The 17,337-nt window shown below is 44.9% G+C and overlaps 2 protein-coding genes across 2 annotated transcripts; one reads left to right on the forward strand and one right to left on the reverse strand.

Moving 5' to 3' along the window:
- Positions 1 to 1,330: 1,330 nt before the first annotated feature.
- On the reverse strand, positions 1,331 to 12,657 carry HIF1AN (hypoxia inducible factor 1 subunit alpha inhibitor). Its single transcript, XM_058029681.1, has 9 exons — positions 12,614 to 12,657; positions 10,653 to 11,265; positions 9,459 to 9,709; positions 8,085 to 8,233; positions 6,252 to 6,397; positions 5,660 to 5,766; positions 5,204 to 5,267; positions 4,866 to 4,976; positions 1,331 to 3,732 (listed from the first exon to the last, which is right to left on the reverse strand). Exons 1-9 carry the CDS (start codon positions 12,655 to 12,657, stop codon positions 3,688 to 3,690), a joined length of 1,530 nt encoding a protein of 509 aa, XP_057885664.1. The 3' UTR covers positions 1,331 to 3,687.
- A 316-nt stretch (positions 12,658 to 12,973) lies between these two features.
- On the forward strand, positions 12,974 to 15,585 carry NDUFB8 (NADH:ubiquinone oxidoreductase subunit B8). Its single transcript, XM_058028627.1, has 5 exons — positions 12,974 to 13,058; positions 13,228 to 13,354; positions 13,946 to 14,045; positions 14,507 to 14,662; positions 15,360 to 15,585. Exons 2-5 carry the CDS (start codon positions 13,236 to 13,238, stop codon positions 15,450 to 15,452), a joined length of 468 nt encoding a protein of 155 aa, XP_057884610.1. The 5' UTR covers positions 12,974 to 13,058; positions 13,228 to 13,235; the 3' UTR covers positions 15,453 to 15,585.
- Positions 15,586 to 17,337: the final 1,752 nt, after the last annotated feature.

Here is a 17,337-nt window from a genome sequence, read left to right on the forward strand (position 1 = left end):
CAAGAGCTGCTTTGATGCCAAGGGTGACCCCTTGCCCCCAGCTGAGTCAGACTGCACTGCAGCTGTGTCTGATACCTCCTCAGCCCAGGCCTGATCCTCACCTCGTGGCTTCACCTTAGGCCTGATTTATCACTCCAAATATCCCTAAGCTGAGCATGACCCTGATCAATAAGGCGGTGAACAAGTGGATCAGCTAAAAAATCCATGTGCTTCTCCTTACACAGGAAAGATTCTGCAGCTATGATTTACAAGGATTAAGACTTCTCCTAGAAGAATCCCTCTTTTCAAGGAGCAGGGAAAAGAGGAGGAAAAAAAAGGGAGAAGAAAGGTATTAAGGAACTTAAGTTAATAAAATAAAATAAGAAAAAGACTGTAAGTACAAGTGAAAAATCTTGGCCTCTGACCTAGTTTTCAAATGACATGGTTCTCATCTCTCAGTTTCCTGTGCTCTTTGTACAACCAAAACGTTTCTGAGCTAAAGCTCAGATGCCACCTGTACGTTATCCAAGAGGCAATGCAGAGCTGAAAGGATCAGACACAGCAGATCACAAAGTTCAGTGGAACACAAGCAAGGGTGTTCAGAGATGATGATCCCAGCAGGCACAGCAGGGAAGGGTGAGCACCCAGAGCCAGACTTTCTGCACTTGGCTTTCCTACTCCCTTCACATTCACCCTGTCCCCCAAGGGTGTGAGGAGAGTGCCATTTGCGGTGGCCCAGGCTGAGGCATCTCTCTCCCACAATGCCAACATCCTTCACCTACTATTCAACTCTTCCCTATTTTACTACATCTTAGCCATTTGTTCAGAATTAGTCAGCGTTTCACCAATGGTTACATTTCAAGATTGCTGTGGAGTTAATATTACTTAAAATAACTTTTGTTTACTAGGTAGAGAGGGCTTCATCTCCCAAGGCTGCTAACACACAGCACAGGTACACACAGGAAGCTTCCCCCCAAAATCTCAGGGACAATTAATTGAGTTCATCAGGTCTGCTTGTGTAGTTTGCTCCATCATCCAGAGTATGGTGACACCATGCAGGTCAGCAGGGAAGGGAATTTTTCCCTGCCCACCAACACTTCTTGTTGACAGGGTACAAGCACACCATCTTATTCCCAGCTTTCCTTTCAGGCTTCTAGAAGTAGTATGGTGAAAGATGTGAAGACACATAATAATGCAATTGGTATTGCTGTTTTGAAGGCAGTTCTGGAGACCAACAGCCTTAACCAGTGAAGAACACAAGTGGAGTTGTCAGAATGAAAGGTAGATTTAGACACACGTCCTTATAGAGCTCTTCTACACAGCCACTCACAAAATAAAAGCCACACCATTCTGTTGTTCAACATTGGTTGTATTTAAGAACTACACTTCAGAAGGTACCATGTGTTTGTCACACCCCACCCCCTGCACACAACACACAGCTTCCCAATACCATGGCAAGGGGCATTGAAAGCACAAGGTGAAAAGGGAAGGGGGAGGGAGTCAGTCCATCAGTGCATTGTAAATGAGCTTTCACAAAGTCAAGTGCAGCAAAACCTGTTCAGACACTTTAAAAGTTAGACCTTTGGCAAATAAAAGAAAAAAAAGGATCCTAAAAGTTCTGTAAGTACCATTCTCTCTCCACACGGGATATGAACTCCCACCCTGAGCTTCAAGAGTTGATGGTGTCTAACAAGCAGTACTGAAGACTACCATGTGCTGAATAAATAGCACAGAAATGGGATTTAATTTGACCATCTTTCAACAAAGGGCATGTGCCCAAGATTCCTGGGAAGGCCTTGCTTTTGGCCAGTCAGAAGGTTCTTCCCCAGTTGTCCAAAGGCTGAGCATTGATAAGCATCCAGCTGAGTGACCTTCGTCTGGATGTAACCACAGCTCTGGAGAGCCTGCAACATGGCAGTCAGACTACTCAGTGACACACTTTTCTTGAACAAGGACCCTGTAGCTGCCAATTAAACTTCATTTATTCTGACCAATAAAGCAGCCAGAAAACTTGCCTTAGGACCTCCTGTTTCCTCCTGCTTGAGAAGCCTTTCACTTTTGTGAAAGACAAGCCCAATGCAAGTGGTGCATGCACTATCCCAGCAAAAGATGGGACCTGAGACCAAAGATGGAGCACTTCTCAAGTAGCACATTACACTTTTATCCGAACCCACATCAGAACAAGCCCAGCACAACAGAGGAAACACTGGAAAGCCTCAACAAAACAAATTCTACGCTTTCTGGGATGAGATACATGGGCTATGAAACAGCTTCTCCCACCTCTAGCTTTTGGAACCCATTACAACCGCATCACAAGTACAAGATCTTTGCACCACCCCCCAAACCAGGGACAGCAGTGCAGCACACCTCAGGGAATAAAAAGCCAGCTTCCACATGAGCCTAAGGCTTCTGCATGGAAGAGGAGGAGGAGGAGGAAAGCAAAGTTATTTTTCAGAGTGATTACTGAGGACTCAAACAGAGGCTTATCTGGTTCCTGTGCTCTGGTCTTGTCACTTCCCAGTCTGCCATGTCAAGTCCCAGAACACAAAAAGGATCAAGATAAACTTAATCACATTTAAACAAAAAGCCCGGAACTCTTTCACATGACTGTACAAGGAAGAGAACCACACACTGGCATGGATTTAACTGATGGACAGGAGCCACACAAAATCACACAAACGCGCGCACCTGTGCGCAGCCACACACACTTGAGTTCTTGCAGTTTCAGTAAAAAGGGCACTTTCCTGTGCTAGTCTCAGGAGCCAGCACCCTGCTGGGGAGAAGTGAGGCTCTGTACCTATCTGACACTGTGTTGTGACAGTTGAGCTCAGCATCCCTTGGAAATTTAATTTAAAAATGTGGCTTAATCATTCATGACTTGGAGAGTGCCCTGGCAGTTATGCATCTCCCTTCATAATGCTACATCTCCTTTTAACCATACTGCAGCTTCAAAAGAGCAGGAGAGAAGCCTTCACTCCCCAGAAAAAGCTGTCAGGAAGGAGATTTATCTAGACTCATACAAGACAGATGTTATTTGGACAGCATAGGATTTGGTGCTCACACACTAGATAAATTCATTCTGATCTCTACCCTGCACTACATCCAAAGCATAGATGTCTTAGGTTAAAGGAACTGAATCATTTGTCCAGTTGCTCAATGCACACAGGCCATCTCATATGTTCGTTTCCATGAATACAAAAAGGTGCCAGAGTTGAGCAGGGACAGGTCCTCTAACAACAGAGGACTGTGAAACCTAACATTTCCCGCCTTATATCCACTGCTGCCACCAACACACAAACCCAGCCAAGAGGTCCAAACCCCATGAGGCTGAGGAAACAATATTGCTCCTGGTTATCCTCCAAGCTCTTCTTCATATGCCTGAAAATCCTGAAGTAACACATCCAAGTGCCAGAAGCCATGCTCCTTGTTGTGGCAAACAGGGCAGAGGGATGAAAATAAACAAGTTAGTGAGCATGAATCCAGCTTCCAGTAAGTGCAGACTCTTTCTTGGGAGGTTCAGTTAGATGAGAGTGGAGGATGAATAGGGTACTAATGGTTTTGCAGTTCCAGTAGCCCCTTTATTGTAGTGGGGCCAGGACAGGCCAGGAAACCCATCAGTCTGTTAAGTGCTGCGTGCAATACTAGCGCTCAGTATCTTCCATTGCTTGTGAACAAAGCAGCTCCAACATCAGCCAGGGGCACCAGGCATTAGTCATAGCGGCCCTTAATCATCATATTCAGCAAGGGACCCACCTGTTCAAAGCAAAAACAGGTCATTAGCCAGGACAGTTACACACAAATGGCAGCACAGAGCCTGCTCCCTCTCCATCACAGAGCCCAAGATACACCTAATCACTTTCAATGTATTTTCTGGAAAAACACTGGGGCACACATGAACACATTCTCAAAATACCCTACCAAAACTGCAGAGTTCTCTGTCAACACCTGACTTCAGGTGACACCAAAACATTCCATCAGAGTGGAAACATGCCCGAAACATTTTCACTTCCCACCTAACCTTTGTGATTTCTAAGTAGATGCTATTGAAGGGAATCAATAGTCATCATGGGTTGCTCTTTTCAGGGAGAGAAGAAACATTCTTATTCATTGAATCCTCTCCGGTCCCTGGGGTCACTAAGAGGGGGGGGCTACAGGGTTTTTTTTTCAGTCAAGACCACTCCCACATCTCAGGACTTCCTAACCATCAAGGGAAGCTCAGAATACTATGGCATTAAAATAATCTCAGAGGAGAGGCTAAAGACAAGTTTCTGCACAGTGGTAAGGATTACAGACCATGAAAGCATTTCTATCCTTGACCTGCATTTCCACTTTCAGATGATCAGATCTTCAAAGGCATACTCCTAGTACCTCAGTCTTTTTAGACTTAGTACCTCAGGAGATTTTTTTTTTTATATATACCAGATAGTTAAGACTACAAAGAATTCAGAGATAAGCAAGAGACATGTTAAAGATGAAGCACATGACTTAATAGAGGAGATTTCTGTTATTTAAGAGACTTGGGTTCAACAGGTGAAACAGTTTCAATTTTTTTTTTTTTTTTTTTGTATATAATGGGTATCATTGCTGCACAGAAGACTAAGGAGTTTTTGGGAACAACACTTTCCTGGAAGTCAAAGTACACTTTTTTCCCACATACAAGAACAACTGCTAAATTGTTTGTAGGGGTCCTTTCCATAACTGTAATTTTAAGAGCTTGCATTTTTGTAAGCAAATGACCTTCTGAAGACTGCAGGAAGAATCAGCAAAGAGCAATCCTGCTTTCCCACCCTCACTCTGGCACCTACAGAGCCAAGCAGCTGTCATCTCAAGTTCTGCATTATGCCTTAATGATTTCAACAGCAGTGACCACATGGTTCTTTCCATACCTCTTGTGGATTTCCTAAGGCTTCTCCTAGCATCTTCTCAATGTTCCTCATTATTGCCACTTTCTGATGAGCCTTTAAGGGATACTCAATTCTCTTTGGGGTTGGGGCACCCTGAAATATCAAAAAGAGCGCATTTGCATGCTTCCTGTATTGGCAGCTTATTCCACTGTACCCCAGTCACTCAGTTCTTCACACACACAACTCTGAAGAGGAAAAAGTAGCTTCCAGAAGCAAAGGACTTGGTGCCACGAAGTTCTCATATGGACAATGTGTGTCGATACATCTCTACCTGAAAAAATCATCTGAGATGGAGCTATCCAAGCTGTGCTTGTACTCACCTTGTACCAGAAGTTCACAGTGATGGTAATCCCCCCATTCAGGAGAGACTCAATGTGGTGCCACCTGCATGGAAATCACATAAAAAAAAAGAAAAGAAACTATTGCTGTAGCTTATAGTGAAATACCTTGGATGATGAGTTCAGACAGCACTAGACAAGCCTGGCCCTATACCTCCTGCACCAAGACCTCAAAACTTCTGGAAAGCTCTCCTTACTTAAATATAGATCCTTTTCTCACATGTTAGTGAGTACATGTACAATTAAAGTGGTGTCAGGGGAAATTACTATTCCCATCCAACAGGTAGAGGAGTTAGAAGCATACTGGCCCAAGATATCACAGAAAATATCACAGTTGCTGGAGAAGTAAAAACAAAATACTCTTAGGAGCCAACCCAACACTAAGCAGAATACATTTTAAACCTCTTTTTTTTATCACAGTCCAGCTATCCCTCTTACCAGTACATAGGTATGTACAGCACATCCCCAGGACCCACCACCGTCTCATAGCCAACCACATTCCGGAAGTTTGGAAACTTCTCATAGTCAGGATTGTCAAAGTCGACCTGATAGGAGAAAACATGAAGAAACTCAGAAGAATTTCCTGCAATGACAATCCTCATTATTGGCTCTCAGTGTCAAATCATCCTGGTCCTCCTTACATGGCTTTTATGTTTCCATTTGTATCTTAGCTTTATTGTGAGGTCCTGCAGTACCCTCCAAGTACCATGTAGTTAGGAATCCTGAAATTTGTCTGTCAACAAATCTGTGTTTGACCAGTGATCAGTGAAGCAGAACAGAGGAGGTAGCAACTGCAGACCCATTGTGTATCAGTAAGAAGGTTTTTATGGCTCTAGCACTTGTGAGTTGGAACCAGACACAAACAGAAAACCACCAATGCATTCCCCAATGCTGTTGAAAACTGAGCAGAGGTTTTGCAAAAGCTCAGCAAGTATTTTGCAGCTTTAACTCCAGTGCAGCTTCCTCCCACCTAGCATCTTTACAAATGCCCATTTTGGTGTGGAGCAGAGAACAGATTTGCTACTCTCACCTGGCTCTGTCTGTCACATGGGTGGTGCACAGGATAAGGGTAGAGGCATTCAAACTGATCAGGAGGAAACAGGATACACCTCTTGTAACCCTTAATCTGAGCAAAGAAGTTCTGTTGCTCGTCATAATGAGCTGGTGTCACATTCCCTACACAGAGAGAAAAGAAAGTCAAGACACTCTCAGGTATGAAAGAGATGCAAGTTATATTCCTTGCTGAAGACAGAAAATATACTCCCACATATTCAGAAACTAAACAAGGAAAATGACAATAGGAATGTTACAAACACCCTATCATCAGCCTTTATTGAGGAACTGCTACTCCACTTAATTTCCATTCTAAATCCATACTCAGCAACTTATGCTCTACAGGATTAGAATTTCCAGCTTGTTCCAATGAACAGCAGATGCTAAATGTTGATAGGGAGCTTTTTCATAAAACACTTCGTTTAAATGACAAGTTGTGGAACAGACTGTCAAAGATTATTAGTCTAGAGAAAAGGAGTTCAGTGGTCAGATTTGAAAAAAAGTCCCAGAAGTTTTTCAAGAAAACAAGTAAACAATCTCTGTCAATGGAGCTTCCAATAGCACCCACTCAAGTCTGATTAACAGTGCTTGACTGTTGTCACTGCATCTTAAATTTAATCAAATCTTTAAATACAGTGGGCTGTTTTCTACTCCTCACACTGTACTCCTCACAAAAAACTGTTTTTCAGGCTGTTTGCCAATTCAGATATTACTCTCTTGGCCTGCAAGAACTAAGATAACAGTTAACCTCATAACTTCATTAAATAGAGCAGCTAGAGCAGCATATATGCTGCTCTAAAGACATTCCTTTTTCTAGCACATGCTGGTTCAAGACAATTCCTTGGTTCTTGTGCTAACCTGTTAATAGAATTTTAGTGACTATATGGCCTGTAAGGAAGTGTTGGTCCACTGATTTTATGTTATGTTCTCAGCTAGTAAAACAAGTGGCAAAGACAAACTACTGTAGGTTAAGTATGACTTGGTGTAAAGGGGAAAAAACCATTCAGGTTGTGTAATTGAACAATTATAATTGGATATGCTGGCCACATTGATTATAGGCTCTCCCACTTCACAGAACAGTGTACATTTCTTCCCCAGTTATTGAGATTACTTTCTAAAAGGATGTTCTCCTTGACAACAGCCGAGTGGTTCCTCTGTCTTCTAAGGCACTTGCCTCTTAGTCAGGCTCCACATGAATTTGAAATTCTATTCTATCCAAATACTTTTAGAATTTACCCATCTTCAAGTTTCCCACTGTCCTATAGGCTTTCAAGAAAAAAAATCAGGTCTTAATCAAAAGAGAATTCCTCCTCACAGTGTACTAGCTCAAATAAGAAAAAAGGTTTCACGAAATAGTCAGATTTCCTTCTGGGCAGACATTGGACATACTCAGAAAAGCCCAGAAGTCTAACACTGTTCAAGTTGCAAACCTTTCTGCAGTTTGAATCTGCAGGCTTTGAGCTTTTTAAATCTACAGTGCCTGAAGCATGCAAACAGTAAACAGATCCCAGGATATGATTAGCAGTTACTAGAAACACAGTGCCACCAGCATCACACAGAGCCTTTCCATCAGCACATGACATTCAGGCATTCAGAGTACATCCCTGGCAAAATACAGACTATTCCTTTCCTTGTTTCTCAAGTTAAGGTGTGACAACAGTCTCCTCCCAGCACAAAGCTTTACTCTACCTCCTCTGAAGAAAGACACAGATATAGGGGAAAATCCATTTGAAACACCTTCTGGAACTGAAATACAGAACTGCTGATGCAATCTTCTCCCTTTTTCCTTCAGTCTGAGGAAGCTATTTACCTTCCATGCCAATAAGAAGCAAGTTAGAAGTCAGTTGACCCCAGCCACGTTTCCCTTGCTGCTTGTTAATCCAGTTCCAGTTGAAGCCAAGGAAATCCACTACAATCTTCCTTCCAACTGTGTCATTCAATGTTTGCTGTAGATATAGCCTGAATTGTCAAAGAGAGAAAGCAGGAATCAAATATCAAACTTTGTCATGAGCACAGACATACTCTGTCTCTTCAGAAAGATTTCAAAACAGAGAAGTACTTCCTAGAGATTCTGTTCTATCACTACACAGCTTCAACACCCATGGAAGAAAACAGTTTCAAAAAGTCTGCAAACTTTGCTGTAAGGTTTCCCAGTACACAAGAGAACAGATCTTAGTTCAGCTTGAACAATTACAAGGGAAAAACATAATTTTAAGGAAGAACAATCCTCTCACAGAGCAGGAGGAGGAAACTCTAAACAGACTGGCCATTATCAAAAAAATCCCTAGATGAATGCCACCCCTCTAACTCACCTGCAATATCAGTTATCTCTTCTAGCAGAACTACATGAGGGAAAAAGAGGGCTCAGGAGAGCCTGCACATGTCAGTATCAAGTTACTTAAAGCCATGTTTACATTTAGACATAGAGGATCAGAGGAATCTAACATCTGTACCAACAATCACAGTATTGCAGACTGCTGTCTGCAATGCAGGAAGAAAACCCATTTCCAAGAGCAAGGACTGACTTCTCTCTTGGAAAAAGCATACCTAAAGCTGAGAAAGAAGAGAAAGGCACAGATGACAAGTGGGCAGGATTGCTTCCAATTAAGACACAATTAAACATCTGTAATTCCTTTTAGAGAGCTGTGACTGAAAACACTGAGGGTTAAGCTGCTGACAGTTATATTCCATGTCCAGCTGAAGCTCCTCTCAGTGACCCACAGCTCTGTTTGTGGCACAGGCCATCACCCACAATCCACAGCACGTGCACAACCTGGCCTATATTCCCAAAGAGGGTTAGCTCCAGCTGCCTTGGGATTCTGAATGCCACAGCCTATACCTTTACATCAGACAACATGCTTCTCTACCAATACCACCACCTGCCAAAAAAAAAAGTGAAGCTTAATTCTTTCTCTATACAAACCCTTCCTCACACAGAGGAGGAAAAAATAAATAAATTCCCACAGCCAGTGTGAACAGTTTGTTTGGTTTGACTTTTCTAATAAGGTAACAAGGCTGCTGTCAACTAGAAGCCCTGCAGGAAAAGCAGGATTATTAACAAGAAACAAATAAAAATTTCAAAAAGTTCATGACACTTTAATCATCAACACCCACTGAAGAGAAACTTAGCTCCTACTTAGGTCTGAAGAAATAGAGAAACCTCCACACTCCACTTATCACTTACCTCTCAGCACTCCCTTTTTGTTGTATTTCTTTGAGTCTGTCCACAAACTCGGCAAACTTCATTTCTTCCCTACTTGACTTGGGTTTGAAGTTCTTAAAATTGGCCATTTTTTTCTCATCATAGTACAAAAACTTGTGTGTGCTGGCACTATACACTGAGAAGTCCCCATTGCCAACATTTTCCTGGAGGTAGTCCAGGTCCCATTTCAGAGCAGGATAAACCAGATTTGTATCTGTTAGCACCACTGGCTCCTGGAGAGAAACAGGAAGTTTATTGATTCAAAGACCTCTTGAACTTAAGAACAAACACATTCATTATTGCACCCACAAAAACTCCCCTTCAAAATGGGGAATTGGAAAAGGCATTTGAAGTAATCATATATTTGTTCTGGGGAGAAAACCAAGCAAGACATGATAGGAAATTCTAAGAAAGTGGTGGCCTGGGGCTACAGTAAGCTCCTGGTAGCAATGGGACGACAGATTGCACTATCTGCTTAGCCAGTCTCTATCAGCAAGGTTAGACAAACACTAGCTGGCAACACTTCTGGGCCTGCTTGGTCCTGCCACGTAGCCAGGAGACACAGTAGATTCTGGCTGGTCACTTCCAGCCCCAGCTGTGAAGGGGAAAGTGCCAGCAAAAAGATCCCTCTGAATCCAGAAACAGAACTCATCTCTTTTCTCAGAGGACTGCAAATAACCACCATCAAAAAAACCGACCATCTCTTCTACAGCAAAAAAAGAAGCTCTACAAAAGGAAGACAAAGTACATCACCTATCTCATACAGTAGTAAGCAACCTAACCAAGGCAGCACTGTGTTCCCAAGCTGTGCATACACAACTTCTTGCAGACTTTCCTTAAAACACCCAACTACCGAACCTACCAAAAGGAGACTGAGCTGGTACAGAGCCAGTACGAGAGCCACCACTGCAAAGGACCCTTTACATCTGTGGTCGCTGGCACTTAGAAAACAATCAATACGTGCCCAGGGGTTTCTACAACGTTCCCACAACTTCCATCCCGACAACAAAGGGCTTAAAACAAACGTTTCCTGCCAATTTCACAACACAACTGTAGCACCGAAGAAAAATGTCCACAGAGCAGAGAGGAACGGGACAGCGGCTACAGCAGAGCCCGCGCGGTGCCCGGGGCGGACAGGGCCGGGATGAGGCGGTGCCTGCGCCCGGGACCCCTCACCTCGTTCTCGATGAGCTCCTCGGCGCGGGGGTCGCTGTGGCTGAGCCGCGGGATGGGCCGCGTCTCGAACGAGTAGCGGCGGAACTGGGAGTCGCTCCAGCCGGGCCCTGCCGCCACTGCCGGGCCCTCCCGGCAACCCGCGGCGGCCGCCGAGGAGGAGCAGGAGGAAGAGGAGGAGGAGGAGGAAGAAGAAGAGGAAGAGGAGGAGGAGGAGGACGAGGCCGCCGCCATCGCCGCCTCCACCGGAGAGCCCGTCCCAAGGAAGGCGGAAGCGGAAGCTGCGCACCCATGGCAACGCCGGAAGCGGAGGGCAGAGGCGGAGGGCAGAGGACATGGAGAGGGAGGAGAGCGGGGCGGCGGCGGCAGCGCCCCCGGGCGGGCGGAGGCTGCAGGGGATCCGCTGCCCCGGGCCTCGGTCCCTTCCGAGGCTCCCGGGCCCCGCCGGGCGCTGGGAGCGCAGCGGGGCCGGACCCGCTGCAGGAAACAGCAGGATCGGCTCTGCAGCCTCCTGGCCGGGCCCCGGCCGCTCCTTCCTCTGAAAGGCGGCGATGCGGGCGCCAGCGCTACCTTCGGGCATTTCCATTGCCCACGGAAACAGCTGCGCCCGCTGACTCTGCCCGGGAAATGCGGGAAATGCGCTGCGGAGCTCTGCGCCTGAAAACGAGATCCTTAATTAACACTGGCTACAAAAAACCATGTAGCACTGCCTGGTGCAACTAACATCCAGCCTGTGGTGGCGGCTGCATCATTTTAGCAGGATTTCATGAACTGTGTGACTGAAGCTGGAGCCGTTCAATTATCTTCTTGTATGTTTATTAAGTGAGACAAAGTCTACATTTGGCTTTTAATCTGCAAACAGCAAGAATGATGATCGCTATTTCCCAAGAATGCACGCCACATTAGGCATCAGCTCTGGAGAAGATTTTGGTGTCTGGCATACAGTGGTTTTCATCTTACACTAGCTGGGATTTGTTCTGCCTGCACAGAACTTTGCCTTCATGAGAATAATACAATTTCCCTTTGTCCTGCCAAAATTTATTAATATACTTAGTTTCTGGGAAAATGAATGTTCTCTTACGTTTTAAATCCTTTTCTGCTGTACAGCTTAACAACATTTTTTACAGTGTATTTGCAAATATATATGGGTGCTTAAGAAACTTGAAACACAGTTGTGGAAAACTCAAACATAATTCAGAAAATAAATACCCAGTGGTGAAGAGCTGATGTTAGAAACGGCTGACCACAATCCAAGCCTGAGCCCAAGTCAATGGATAGCACTGCCAGTGCTATCCCCACACTGCTGTCCCCACAGCTCGCTGGGCTGCAGAGGTGGGACAGGCTCCAAACGCTGCTCCATGGAAAACAGCAGCAGCATCTGCCCTGGAACGTCGGACTCTGAGTTAATAACTTTATTAGATAACTGAATAACTTCACTGCATACTCATTTGTAAGGGAGTTGGCTGAATTAAGATACCATCCCTAAAATGATATCAGTAGGCCTTTCTTTGGGATAAGTGAAAAGATCCTGTCCTTTATCTGCAACAAAGCCCCCATCTCAGGCATGCTGTATCTCAGACATAGTTTTATGGTTCATCACTATCTTCATTCAATTATTAGGTTTAAAATTAATGTTGTTATTAGAAGGAATGGCTTTAATGACAAACTGTCTGTGATAGTTTTTGAGCTGCAAACTTTATAATGTAAATCGTTATAGAGACATTACCCATTATGGCTGATGTGAATAACTGAAGGAAAATGAGTTCAACTACCACAGAGTTTACATAATGAAGTAAACTGCAAAATCCTTTAATGCTCATATTGATTTTATTTACAATAATACATTGCTTATATTTGAAGAATCACATTGCTAAATTAACATGCCATTTCTGCTGTCCACCTTCTTCTGGCTCCATGGAGATAAGACGATTACATTTGGGTATTGAATTTAATAATATTGATACTGATACAAAGAAGGCGATTTGCATAACGCCGCCGGGCACGGCATCGATCCGATGAAGCATCGATCCGATGAAGCATCGATCCGCAGGAGGCTCCCCGTGTCTGGAGGGCCATTCCTGCCATACATTCCCGTTGCCCCGCTTCAGACGGTGACAGACAAAGCGAAATATCGTAACGCTGCCTTTTTCGTCCATTGCCCCCGTGTCAGTACTGCACCCGCGGCAGGTCAATTCCTGCCCCGGAGGGGGCCGGTACCGGCACCGGCCCCGAGCCCCTGAGGGCTGGCCCCGCCCCGAGCCCCGCCCCCGCCCCCTGCCTCCCGCGGCCGCGCCTGCGCGCTGGGGGTGATGGCGGCGGGCGCTCTCCGCGGTGTCCTCTGGCCCCGGGCGGCCGCCGGGCTCAGGGCGGCCCGGGCCGCCTTGGCGGCGCCTTCGGGGGCGCGGGCGGGTGAGCGGGAAGGCGAAGGCTGGAGCGAGGGGCCGGCGGCGGGGTCGCGGTGTCTGGGGCGACGGGCCGGTGGTTGCGGGGTCGGGGCGGGAGGGCGGCTTGACCTCCCCGGGCCGGCTGCGGCTGCCGGCGGGGCCCGCGCCCACTGTGCCGCGTTCCTGTCCCGCAGCCTCGGAGATGTCCAAGGACATGATGCCTGGGCCGTATCCGCGGACTCCGGAGGAGCGGGCGGCCGCTGCGAAGAAGTACAACATGCGGGTGGAGGACTATCAGCCCTACCCCGACGATGGCATGGGGTGAGCTGGTGGTGCCGTTGTTCCGCAGCCGGGGCCAGTAGCTCCGGGATTTGTGGGGATGTGCTCGTACCTCCTGGTGAATGCCTGCCTTTGCTCTACTGTGAGCTTAGAGCTTTGAAAACACTTCAGTGTTTTAAAAAAGGAACGAATGGAATGAGTTAGAGGCTATGTGAATAAAACACGAAAGACTTCATGAGAGAAACTTGGGAGACTTCATATGCTGTTGTACTGCAAGGCTAAGTGGGAGGAACTGAAAGCCATGTCTAGAATAAAGGTTTCAGGAGATGTTTAAATGTTGAGGAATGCTTTGACATGTGCCAAAATAACTAGGTTTCCGTATTTTGGTTAAGCTTGCATTTTCTTTCATGTACTGGAGCCCAATAAGGCCAGTTTGGGGAATGCCATTTGTTGTGGTGACTGGTGTCAAGGTAATTATTGTTGTGCTAATTGTTTTAATGAATTTCAAAAATCTATAAAAACAAAGTAGTATTTAATTCTATTTCCTTAGGCCTTTCTTATACTATCTCTTACAAATTATATCTAAATTAGTACAGATTTCTTTATGTTTGGTCTTTTGTTTGTTTCTCATAGGTATGGTGACTATCCCATGCTCCCTAATAAGTCTCAATATGAGAGGGACCCCTGGTACCAGTGGGACCAGCCAGACATGAGACACAACTGGGGAGAGCCGGTAGGAGCATCAGTTCCACTTCTCAAGTTGCTCACCAATGCTCCTGTTACTAAATTCTAACCTGCACCTCTTGTTAGAGCTTTCTGGTGAATCCTTCGTGTGATTTCATCACCAGTGCTGGTGTGTGTTGCCTGTGCTAGCAGAGACAGTCAGTTCAAGGCAAAGTTAGGCTTTGGCCATCTGTAAAATACTGTAAAAGTACTTAAGAGAGTTAACATACTACATATGAGAAGGGAGACTTAACAAACGTAACTTTCCCTGCAGGAGTAATTTTATTTGCCTGATAGGACTCAGTATGAGAGTCTGGTTCAGAATTGTTTAGCAAAGAAGCCACCATTTGAATAATGTCCTTTTAGTGCAGCTTCTTGCAGTTTTGTGAATGCTGTAATGTGCTGCTTCCCTTGAGAGAAGCAGCCTGACCACTGTTGGTAAATGTGCAATTGTTTTCCTTTGTTCTTTAGATGCACTGGGATTTTGACATGTACATTCGGAACCGGGCTGATACATCCCCCACTGTCGTTCCCTGGCACACCATGAGCAAACACTTCCTTCTCTTTTTGGGCACAATGCTGATCATGTTTGGTCTTGGAGAAATCTACCCATCCTACAGGCCTGTGGTGAGTGAAACCTGAGGATAAAGGGAGAAAAAGAAGCTGTATTTCTGGTTATTGCCAATGCCCATAAGAGTGGTTTTGCTGAAGATGAGTGATGGGTGTGAATGCAAAACTGCTGCTGGCAGTGGATGGGCCAAGGGATGTCCTGTGGCCTCATCTAGCCTGAGTTCTCTTGGCTGGCCTGGCTCAGCTCACAGATGCTGCTTCATAGTGTGCAGTTCCTGTTCACAGGGAACTAATTTGAGCTATGATTCTTGCAGTATCCCATCTTTGGTCTAGGTATTCTCCTTCCCTGTGTGCATCTACTCAAGTGAGATGCTTTAACTCTTCTCTTGCCCTGTGTTTTTAATTATATCTCATGAGCTGTATCATTTGGTAAATGTACTCTTGAAAAATGTGTCTGAATACACAAGCAGCTTTTGCGATATGTTATCCTCATGCTGTGAGATAAAATGTTGATTAAGATTAAAAGCAAGACCGCCTTGATGTTTCTGTTAAAAAAATAATTTATGCAAGGAACCCTATATTTCTGAATTTACTTTCCTCATACTCTAATATTCTAGCTGAAGCACTTAAGAAATAGAAATTTAGGTCATAGATTACAAGCCTTCATTTGGGTAGGGGTGGGATGGGATGAGACATTTTGCTCTTACCTCTTAATCTGCTTGGTGATTTTGCCACTGTTTGTCTCTCTTTGCAGGGACCGAAGCAATATCCCTTCAATGACCTGTATCTGGAGAGAGGAGGAGACCCTAATAAAGAGCCACCAGCAGTGATACACTATGAAATTTGAAAGTTGTTCAAGTGCTACATTTCCATCAGTTCTGCTGGGGAAGAAATCTTGTCTAGTGTTCACTGGCATATGTTAACACTTGTTCTTCAATGCTCAGCTGCTAACTGCAGTGAAATATATCAATGACACCTACTGTGCTAGTTGTCTTCTGTTGCTTTGAGAAGGCTGAATTATAGCTAATCAAATGGAGTGACCTTTGCCATTTTTCTAAATGCTGTAGCATCTATAGGGCAAAATTATGAGTGCAGACCTAGGACTGCTGGTCATTTATGTGTCCTGTGCACAAACATTCCTCACCTGTGCCTGTTTATGTAGGCAGTACTGTCTGTAACCTAGGCATTTAATGCAGGTGCTGCTGGGAGTTGGAGTGTCACTGTATACTGTAAAATGACAGGCAGAAACAGATTGGCGAGTGCCAGTCCTTGGGAGTTGTGTACTGTGTCTGCCCTTACTGGGAGTTGACTTTGATCTCTTCCAGGTCTAGATGCCCTCTCAAGTGAAGTTTGCATAACCAGTAGGAAGCACTTGTGAGGCACAGAGCCTTGCAGTGTGTAGCTTGAAGCTGACAGCAGAGCTGTGTGGACAGCAGCAGTATGGAAAGGCTAATGAGCAAGTTCAGCTCAGGCCAGATCTGCTTTGATACAAGTGCACAGGTGCCCATAAATGTTCCTTTATGGCTTGAGTTCATCCACCTGGCTTGGAGTTACATCTGACCCATGACATCTGCCTGTTTTACTGCAAACCGCTGGTCTTGGACCTCCTATAGCTTCAGCAACAGTTTGCTTGGGAAAGTTATACATACAGTTATATTAAGCTCCTAAATTTCTTCAGCTACACTCTAATGTAAGGTTTTTTTGCCTCTTGTTGCTGGAGGAGACAGTACCTTTAGTACTAATTTACAGTGAATCTTCTCTCAACTGTGCCGTGCTATGCCTTAACCCCACTGTTTAGTTGCAGGAGTGGGTGATCACAGAAGGCTGAAGGCTTGGGCCACTCTAGGTGTGCTTCCTATAAACTGTGCTCTGCTCTCAGCACCCTGTCACAACTTGTTAGTTTTGTGCTTTAAGATAAGCAGGTATATAAGGACAGTGATGCATGGTTTTTCCATCTGTACAGATTTTAAACTCCAAATTCTAAAGAGACTGTTAGCTTGGTTTTTGTGTGGGGTTTTTTTATAAGGATATATGTTAAAGGAAATTATAGGATTGAATGCTAGGACATAGTTTTATTTGCATCTGAATATTTACAACTCCTTTGGAGGTGCTGAACAATCAACATTCCTCACAGCTTTTGTCAGCTGTCACCTTCTCATTACAGAAATGCTTGCTTTTAAATTATAATCAGTTATGTTTTATCTCAGAAGGGATTTCAAGTGTTTTTTATGAGCTATGGGACCTTAAAACTGAATTCTGTTTTGCAGGGCAAAACACTCCTTAGGGATACTTGAGTCAAGAATTATCATTCCACAGCACTTCCATGCAGCACTGTATAAAATGTTATGAGATCTGTAAGTCTCAAGTGAAATAAAGGTGATCAGAGCAGTAATAGGAGCTTTGGTGTGTGTGATAGTGTAGCGCTTGCATTGAGGCAGGGCTAGGCCCATCCAGCTCATTGTGCAGCGTTCCAGCACTGTTAGCTGCTGCCCGCTTTGGGGACTTCCAGTCCCAGTTTGTTCTAAACAGTAGCTTCATTATGGTTTTCATCCATGGGGACGGCATAATGGGTTGGGCAGATACGGCTCAGAAATCCTAAAAAATGGAGTTTGTAATGGAGGTAATTTTTTTCTTAAAGCAGGACAGATGTACGGGAAGAAGGCCTGGGTCCTTCTGCATAGTTTCCTGGCAATTAAAATACTTTTAGAAAAACACATTACTTTCCTTTCTGC

The sequence above is a fragment of the Melospiza georgiana genome, chromosome 8, assembly GCF_028018845.1.
Source record: "Melospiza georgiana isolate bMelGeo1 chromosome 8, bMelGeo1.pri, whole genome shotgun sequence".
NCBI classification, from domain to species: domain Eukaryota; kingdom Metazoa; phylum Chordata; class Aves; order Passeriformes; family Passerellidae; genus Melospiza; species Melospiza georgiana.

Excerpts from the sequence above, each read along its gene's own strand:
- HIF1AN (XM_058029681.1), bottom strand. The coding sequence starts at position 12,657 with ATGCCGTGCCCGGCGGCGTTATGCAAATCGCCTTCTTTGTATCA. Across the intron at positions 4,977-5,203 it reads CTGTGAACTTCTGGTACAAG|GGTGCCCCAACCCCAAAGAG; the intron begins GTGAGTACAAGC and ends TTGATATTTCAG. Across the intron at positions 3,733-4,865 it reads CCTTAGGAAATCCACAAGAG|GTGGGTCCCTTGCTGAATAT; the intron begins GTATGGAAAGAA and ends TGCTTTGAACAG.
- NDUFB8 (XM_058028627.1), top strand. The coding sequence starts at position 13,236 with ATGTCCAAGGACATGATGCCTGGGCCGTATCCGCGGACTCCGGAGGAG. Across the intron at positions 13,355-13,945 it reads TACCCCGACGATGGCATGGG|GTATGGTGACTATCCCATGC; the intron begins GTGAGCTGGTGG and ends TGTTTCTCATAG. Across the intron at positions 14,663-15,359 it reads ACCCATCCTACAGGCCTGTG|GGACCGAAGCAATATCCCTT; the intron begins GTGAGTGAAACC and ends CTCTCTTTGCAG.